This window comes from Lineus longissimus, chromosome 13, assembly GCF_910592395.1.
Source record: "Lineus longissimus chromosome 13, tnLinLong1.2, whole genome shotgun sequence".
Classification (NCBI taxonomy): domain Eukaryota; kingdom Metazoa; phylum Nemertea; class Pilidiophora; order Heteronemertea; family Lineidae; genus Lineus; species Lineus longissimus.
Genome location: NC_088320.1, coordinates 16,208,931 through 16,218,129, shown reverse-complemented (window position 1 = coordinate 16,218,129; position 9,199 = coordinate 16,208,931). Strand labels below are relative to the sequence as shown.

General features: G+C 42.7%; 1 protein-coding gene across 1 annotated transcript; it reads right to left on the bottom strand.

Annotated features, from left to right (window-relative positions):
• Positions 1-1,022: 1,022 nt before the first annotated feature.
• On the bottom strand, positions 1,023-7,420 carry LOC135497736 (rhodopsin, G0-coupled-like). Its single transcript, XM_064787569.1, has 5 exons — positions 7,354-7,420; positions 6,159-6,299; positions 5,424-5,659; positions 2,582-2,838; positions 1,023-1,386 (listed from the first exon to the last, which is right to left on the bottom strand). The coding sequence occupies exons 1-5, from the start codon at positions 7,409-7,411 to the stop codon at positions 1,023-1,025; spliced, it is 1,056 nt and encodes a 351-aa protein (XP_064643639.1). The 5' UTR covers positions 7,412-7,420.
• Between the last annotated feature and the right edge of the window lie 1,779 nt (positions 7,421-9,199).

Below are 9,199 nucleotides of genomic sequence, written 5' to 3'. Positions count from 1 at the left end.
ACTGATCATTATCAATTCGGACTTCAGGGTGAAGTTTTGTCGATGATGGCTAGATAATTCAAGAGAATTTAAGTGACAAACGTTCGCTGCACTGCGCCAATTATAGTTGCGATTCCCTCAGTCCAAATCGCCTTCACGAGCAAGGACTAGCCCTAGCTATAAATCACAGCACATATCATGATTTTCCTGCCTGTATATTCTGGTAAATTTGTCTTGCCTTTGGCTTATGGAATGTTCTCCCTCAAAATACGGACAATTAGATAACAAACTCTGCTGCTCTACGTATGTTATAGGGAAGTGATTTGTCTCTCAATACAGTAACACTCCAGACGCAGTGGACCAGCCTCGTGCCTCACTATAAGGATATTCAATTACGAGGACGCAGTAGACTGCCCTGGGAGTCTAAATACAGTCTGTCGGAGAGCGTTTGGTCAAGCATCTCTGTTGGATTTCGCGGGCCCATTTGATTGCCAGGCCTGGATTTGCCTATCTCATCACAAACAAGGCAATGAAAAACACAGCCACATTGGCTAAAATTAGAGTGTATCTGCTAAATCAGCTGAATCATGGAGGGTAACAGCAGTCCATCGCAGGGTCAGAAATCAACAGTTTTCACAGGAAACTTTACCTAAAATACTTGAAAGATAAGCGGTTAGCATGTCGAAGTGGTTTGGCAGATGCCAAATCATGTGTCAAGCGCTGTATGATGAAATTTTATGTTCATTATTCTTAATCTGTCAGTCTAATTTTTGCCTCGTCAGCGGCTCCATTGGTATGATCCTGAGACCAATGTACGTCATACGAATACGTGTGTACGTGTGCGTGTGTGTACCGATGTGAGAATGAGAACTGGCCGTACACGTTTTGGTGTTGCAGCCCATTCTGTCTCATCTCATTGCCTGCGGAGGAGATTAGAAAACCAAGGCGATACATTTCTATGAACTAAAATGAAAAATCGAGCATACAAAGTCCAGTGTCCAGGGTCCAGTGTATTCGACCTCCCACTCGAGAGACACAGAGGATCAAACATTCTCGTCGGGCATCCCCGCTAAGGCCGGGTCGGCTTGCATCAGGTCGATCGGTTTCAAGACCATGCACTGCCTTGGCATGTAGTGTAAATGTTCGTATAAGTTATATGATTCGTTGGAACCGAATGAACTTGTCGCAGACTGTTTCATAACAGTGCCAGGTTCGGACCCCACATGCATCGTTGACCGAAAGCGAATGATGCCGTCATCGGATAGGTGGGATGGGGAGCTATTACTGGCGGGGTTAAGCTGTCTTGGGAGGGCACTGCCGGGGAATGCCCGCCCTGAGACCTTCCCGTATCTAACCGCCTCCCTCTCGGCGCGGGGAATATGGTAGATGCTTTGCGCATGACGGTGGCTGGAAGAGATGAAGAACATTTGATATAGATATTCGCTTTTCTAAACAAGAACAGGAATTACTCGACTTAACCCTATATTAACCACAGTCGCAGATCGGCTACAAGGTCAAAATGGTATGAGTGATTGACCAAGATGACGATGTTTTGCTCCTATTCAACCCAGTGGATAATCTGCTGCTCAGGTCAGTTCTATTTATAACCATCAGATGGCAGGACCATCTATAAGACGTACATTTTGGTACTGTTGACTAGATGGCGGTCCCTATGCTTGGCTGCAGCAAGGGATCCCATGTTAGTGTTTTTCAGAAAATACGACACTTCACGGCGAAAAGCATTTGTATATTGTTATGTAATATTTTTAATGTCTGAAGTAACTGTAGGATGCAAACAAATCAATTAAAGTGATCACACGAAAGACAGGGGATGGGCAAATTTCGGTGTAGAAGATCTGCTATGTTTGGTCAACATCGGCATATGTTCTGTTAGTACGGTGTCAACGGTTTAATGTACATGTCCAGTGCCTAAGAGGATTAAAACCAATGATAAAATGCTGTTATCTGTTGTTATTTGTTCTGATTTTTCACAAATTTTGTGTTTATAATGAAATAAATCCACCACTTCTTTTTACTCCATTACCCAGGGCCGCAGATCTGCTACAGTTACGAAAAGTAGGTCAAGTGGGCCAAAAAAGAAATTGACACACAAAAATTATTTTCTGTGTCCTAAAAAGTTTTCCAAGAGGAAATAATTTTCACTCAATTATAAATGTGTCTGGTTAACATAGGGGTAATTTTCATCAATATAATATAAGTTTGATGAATGTACTAAGCCAAACCGATAACATTCGTGCCAATTGTACTATCAAGAATTTATAAAGACTGGTCTTTAGCATAATATCATATTCGACCATAGAGAGTATAAATACGACACAATGAAAACCGCGGCCGCCGTGAAAATAACTTTCAACAAAGTTGAAACGTCAGTAACTGTTAGCTTATGTTCGACTAACTGCGCCGCGCCAAACCGAGCAAGCGCGAGAGCGTCCGTTTACCCCGTGACGTCAGAGCAAGGGCCAGCGGTGCCTGGCCGTGAGTAACTTCCTTCGCGAGCAGGTTACGCATGATATTTAAGAATGGTCTGTAAATTCAAAGACCGTCTTTAAAGTTAAAGCTTGTCTTCGGCCTAGTCACCTACCGTGCTTCCTGGTGCATGGGTGCTACAGCATTTGTCTCCCTCCTGAAGAAGCAGCGGTAGATTACACCCCAGCAGATCTTCCTGTATCGCTTGGTAAATAGCGAGGTGATGAGTGGGTTCGTAACACACGTCAGTTTGGCGCCCATGGTAGGCAAAAGGGCAACTTCTGGTTTGACGTAAAACCATATCTGGGCCACGCTTATCACAGCGTATGGAGTCCATGCCATGAGAAACACTATCACTTTAAGGAAAGATACCTACAAAGGAACAGTTCAACTTTAAACACTACTTTAAAAATATTTCAAATCGTATTTTTGATCCCAATGCAGTCACACCTGTACATCCATATAGGGTCAGAGAGTTAGGCTCACACCTCATTGACCCTAGTCAACATATACAGGGTGTTTCAAAAAAAGTAAACCGAGATTATTTTGTTAATTTCTTGGACATAGCTAATTATTTTGGAAATTAGCAACCACCATTTATTACCTATTGATGTCCTCTTTCTTATGACACCAAGAAATCCAATCTACTGTCACCGATGACTGAGCACGAAACAGTTCAATCAACCATGGCATAACTGGTCTTGCACCAGATAGACGTTTTGGTAATAAATCTTGTCTGCCAAGTGCAAGGCTTTTGTTGGGCCTCCAAATTATGCAATCCTTTTTTGGAAAGGTTGCTCATTTTCTCAGACTAGCAAAATGCAACTTACAACTAAGCAGCGTGTGTTTGAGGTTAAAAAGTGGTTGAGGACTGGAAGTCTCCAGCAAGTAGCAGATGCATTTGATGCGATCAATCGTAAGATTAAATAGCCACCAAGGTCCCCTGACCTCACCCCCTGTGATTTATTTTTGTGGGGACATCTTGAGAACAAAATTAACAAGTCGCCTCTACAAGATACCAATGACCTACGTGTCAGAATCTCGCTGCAGTTGAGACCTTAAGAGGACACAGAGACGTAATCAGAAATGCTTTGAGAGCAATGAGAACCGGATCTGAAGTTTGTGTTGAAAGGAATGAGGGGCATGTCGAAGGAGACTGGAGTTAGGTTGAGACAGGAATAAGCACCAAGATGTTTAATCATTGAATAAACATTTTGCTAAGGACACACTGGTCTTCCTTTTTTTCCGGAGTTCCGCTGCGGTAAATCTGGTGCAAGACCAGTTCTGACATGGTTGATTGAACTGCTTCGTTCAAAGTCATATGTGACAGTAAATTGGATTTCATGGTGTCATAAGAAATATGACATCATTAGGTAATAAATGGTGGTTGCCAATTTCCAAAATATTAAGCCATGTCCAGGAAATTAACAAATTAATCTCGGTTTCCTTTTTCTAAACACCTTTTATAGGCCTTTGATCTTTATCGCCCAGTTTTGGGAAGCCAGGTATTTTTTTACAGGTTTTTTAAGATATCCGAAGTCGGACAATGTCGGGCTTTTGTCGGATAAATCCGTAAAAGTTCAAGAAACCTTTAATAGTGAGGTTTCGCAACCACCCGTTTAGGCCCTACGACGACGTTTATCTATTGTGTGAGTTTACCTGAACAATAGATAAACGTCGTCGAAGGGCCTAACCGGGCGGTTGCGAAACCTCCCTAATGAGTCGGAAAAAACCTCCTACTATTGAATGGATCTTACAAATGCCTTATCCCTCTCATGATGTAATGCCAAATAAACCGCCTCTTACGCTTGTGATTTCGTCATGGTTTGGTAGTAAGATCGTTAGCAAAATACCTGTTTGCAACCCACTCCATCGGTGATGTCTATTTGATGTTTGTTGGAAATAACTCACCAGAGAGACTGCTCGCAAATCGCTGATATTCTGCAATATTAACCTAGGTTGGCCTCTCAATTCACGAAAGAGTTGTGCCGCTACGCCCTGGGCACCTCGTGAGATCTAAAAAGGTGAAATAAAGAAAGGTCACTTTCCCGTCTGTTTCAACAAAAAGCGCCGGGGCGTTTGACATTAACCTAATACAGTTTTTGTTGAGAGTGATATGGATTTTTCTGGCTCGAGAAATTTGATATCGACGGGCCGCAGGCTGTGGGTGATATTACATTTCGAGTGACAGAAAAAAATCATAATTTCTGAGCAAGGGCTACACAGTACAACCTCTATTTTCAAGGACACACTCGCAACTGACAAATACAATCGTTGACAGAGAGATGTCCAAACAACAAAGGTCAATGTGAATGGAAAAGACAAGTTCGGGACCAAAAGCATGGTCCTTTATGGATAGAATGTCCTGCTGACAGAGGCCTTCGGTAAGAGATGTTCCTATCGAAAACGACCTCCTGGATATTCTTATGACGCATGCAATTGTGTTTGAAAGGGCTTTCCTCACATAAAACTGTAAGATAGAAACGTCGTTCCGGGGGTATTGTTCTGAAGAATGATTATTTACTTGAGTTTACGCAATGCAACTTCAGACCATTCCAGAAAGTACCGCTGAGTTCATAATGGGGCGGTGGTGGTGATGAGGGGGGGGGGGGGATGGGAGGGGGGGTAGTGCCTTGTTATGAAGGTAAATTTCCCCTGGCTTGTTCTGTGCCTGGTAGGGCGTGGGAATCAAATGTACGTAATAAGTGACCATTTATTACATTTTATACCGGTGTAGAAGTTTAAAATGTCCTAGGATAAAATGTCCGGGAACAAAGGATTCTATTATGCGCTGAGCTATTGACTGTCAGGGTCTCTATAGAACCATATTGCAGAATACAATAGGGCCGGACACTTTTTCTAGGGGGGACACTTTTTACTTTTACACCGGCATCTAAAAATATAAAAAGGCCACAATGTCTCCAATATACTAGTTGGCTGTTTCTGTTTTCAATTACCTTGCAATAGCAGATGACGAGTATTGCTACGTGTCCTGCGAAGCAAAAGATGCAAGTGAAAATAATGTAGGTGATATCTGCCATACTCTTGCCGAGCCAGTTCATACTGCACGAGGTCCCGAATGATTCGTACGTGTAGAAAGACCAGCCGAACAGCGGCGGGGCGGTGCAGGCCACCGCGTACACCCAACAAGCGAATATCACTCGTTTAGTATTCGCTACTGTCATCCATTTATCTGAAATTCAGAAAGGTACCTTCCTATAGATTGTGTAGGATATAAATGTGACCCGCTCTACCAAAACTAGGCGCTTGTCGCATCTGAACTTGACAGGTTGATACGGACTTGTTGTTCATTTCCCTATTGTAGACCTTTTGTTGAATGTGACCAACTCAGTTTGTGATAGATTTCACAAAAGGTCTACAATAGGGAAATGAACAACAAGTCCGTATCAACCTGTCAAGTTCAGATGCGACAAGCGCCTAGTTTTGGTAGAGCGAGTCACAAATTGGTACAAGTATAGCTTCGAAGAGGATTGAAGGGTAGGCGAGAACTAGGGGGTCATAATGGGTGGTTTTGTATGACAAACAGGGACAGTTTGTGATTTTGGCTTCGATTGCCTAGTAACTCGCTCTACCAAAACTAGGCGCTTGTCGCATCTGAACTCGACAGGTTGACACGGACTTGTTGTTCATTTCCCTATTCCCTAAGGGTGTCATGTATAAATGCTACTTACAGTGCTGTGGCTTGCAGATGAGTATATACCTAAACGCGGCGATTGCTACCAATGTGTTCATGCTAACCATGGACAAGGTGAAGTAGATGAACGCGAAGAAGATGCAGCCGTGGTCGCCGAATAACCAGTAACCTGAGAAGGCTGTAATGAAACAGATACCGGTGAGAACGTGTTGAAAGACATTATACAAGGTGTTGATTAACAAAGTGTTCTTCAAACACACAGCAAATCAGATTAGATTTACAATACCCAATAGGAAATGACGTAACTGGATTGCATTTTGTGACTAAATCCATTGAATAATGGGACCTATTTCGTCACTTGATGACCTTTGGTTTTATGATAATCGGAGATTGTATACTCGTTCCAAAATTCACAAGTGTGACTCGCTCTACCAAAACTAGGCGCTTGTCGCATCTGAACTCGACAGGTTGATACGGACTTGTTGTTCATTTCCCTATTGTAGACCTTTTGTGAAATCTATTACAAACTGATTTGGTCACATTCAACAAAAGGTCTACAATAGGGAAATGAACAACAAGTCCGTATCAACCTGTCAAGTTCAGATGCGACAAGCGCCTAGTTTTGGTAGAGCGGGTCACAAGTGTCCAAAATGCAGGAAGAACTTATTTGAATTAAGTTAAGAAAAACAAGTTAGAGAATTGGTGCTTGTAGACACTATTGTGTTGGTTGTCGCATAATAGATGATGATTGTACATCGTACATAGCATGCTAAAGTTTAATGCTAGCTAGGTCCAATAAAAGTTATGCCCCCCCCCCCCCCTCCACATTGGTAACAATTCCCTTTTTTGTTCCAAAACAATATAATATTCCTTTACAAATTTTGGCTTGATAGACCCTGCACTAAGGATCTATTTTTATATCACTACGCCATTGTAATCAGGTTGTAACAAAACTCGCAGGTGGACAGGAGTTCTTTCGGAGAAATAGCACAGTATTAGTGAGGTTTCGCAACCACCCGTTTAGGCCCTACGACGACGTTTATCTATTGTGTGAGTTTACCTGAACAATAGATAAACGTCGTCGAAGGGCCTAACCGGGCGGTTGCGAAACCTCACTAATGTCTACCAACCAGCCTCGGCAATTAACCACGAGAGCAGACTACGTATTGGAGTGAGACTTTAATATATATCTAAGCAGGTGATGGTTATTGTCATTATGTAGGTAAACTTACATGAAGATGCCACCATGGGATGACCAGACAAGGAGATGATGAGGTCGGAGATGGCCATGTTCACTACCAGCAGGACGTCATCGCGACCCACGTACAGTTTGTTCTTCAAACTCGCATAGATTACAAACACGTTGGACAATATGGCGATTATACCTGAAACAATTTAATAAGTTGTGGATTATATGAGAACGTGGCTTATCCTATGAAAATGCTGCCATGAATCACCATTAATCATTTCCGTTTGGACATTGGAGTAGCTACTAAAAATAAGGTTAGTACCTCCATGAGTATAATGAGAAATCATTTGAGTATACATGTACACGTGAAAGGAATATACTGTTAGCATTAGCATTTTGATGCGAAAGGATTTTTAAATCAAAAAACAAGGACATTTGACTCTCGCTCGCCCGAAGACGTTTAGGCATGGTGGCGACGTTATGGTCTGACAATTCCTAACAGTTGAGTATATCGTTTGCAGGGGGAGAGAAAAAATGAATCACCGACTTTTCTTGCGATCTGGCGCTTTGGTACAGCGACTAACCTACAGTTCGACCTTGCTTTCTATGATTCAAAAGTAGTGTATATCCGTTATTTAGATGTACCAAATAGAAGGTTTCGCAATCCCATGATGAGCTCCGAACGACGAAGTGCGAAGATCGTTTTTCATCGTCGAAGTTTTTTTGAAGAGTTTCCCGAGTACTCTTGTTTGCCAATTTACGAGAGCTGCGAAAAGTCTCTCAGGACTTGACAACAACGCAGACCTTCGTATTCGTCTTTCGCAAGGGTCGCGAAACCTGCCTTATACCTACCAACAAATGAGAGGTACGTTCCAACGACGACATATTCTCCACCCGTCAGATTTCCAATATAGTCTGTTTTGCCTAACCCTGGAATATAGATATCGTCCATCTTTATCGGCGCATTCACCAACACTGTTCTTCAACTGATCACGAAGCAACGAACTCACTTTCGTAACTCGTAGTCCCCGAACTTCACCATACACGTCTCACATCGTGGGATTGATGTCTCCGGCTGGGTTCTGTTTGCCAGACCACTGACAGGTACACGGATAATTCAAAAGGGAGTGTGTTCTCGATTAGCACCAAATGTGATGTGCCAGAATGGTCTCGAAAAACAGCCGTGGCAAGGCGAGAAGCCGCCTCCCCGGGAGACAAATTACGATGAGTGTTATGACATAATGATCGAGCTCGCTTCGACATGATACCTTCGGGGCCGCGCGTGCCATAGGGGGTGCGGGTAAATTCGGGTTCAAAACTAAGGGATAAAATTTCCGAGAAAGCGAAAGAAGCGGATGCCAAAAGAATTTCTTTCAACTTTATAAAACGGCATTTCACTTATCAAGCCATAGTTATACACACTCAAAAATTCAATGTTTTTCGAGTAAGAATGGCACCGCAAGTGCACGATGTCCATGAGCATGGAGACGTTTCGTAACATGTCCTGCGTAGGGTTTACCGAGATTGCGTTCGCTGCAAGTAGTTAGATCTTGCGTTGTCAAACGCTAGCTTTATATTGCCGGGGTATGGGAAGGTGTGTCAAAGCCTACAGTCTCCCTTTAAAGGTTGGCCACGCCAACTGAATCCTTTTAGCTGGTTTTCAGTTCGCGCACAATGTTTCCTATAAAATACTAAGTTGTTTTAAAAATTTAGTTTTTACCCTATATCAGCAGCACTTCGACTCAAAAGAGTTTATTGCCGCCCACGAAAAAGCGCTTATTAACTCAAATGTCCTGTCAACAGGGTGAAAGAGAGGTGAACCTTGCGCTTAAAGGAAACCTATCATAAAACGCTTATAAAAATGGGGAGTTTTAACGGCCCGGTTAAAA

Bases quoted from the DNA above. Each gene is read 5' to 3' on its own strand.
- LOC135497736 (XM_064787569.1), bottom strand. From the start codon at position 7,411: ATGGCCATCTCCGACCTCATCATCTCCTTGTCTGGTCATCCCATGGTG. The intron at 6,300-7,353 runs GTAAGTTTACCT...GTTTCATTACAG, and splicing joins TCCCATGGTGGCATCTTCAT to CCTTCTCAGGTTACTGGTTA. The intron at 5,660-6,158 runs GTAAGTAGCATT...TCTGAATTTCAG, and splicing joins CATCTGCAAGCCACAGCACT to ATAAATGGATGACAGTAGCG.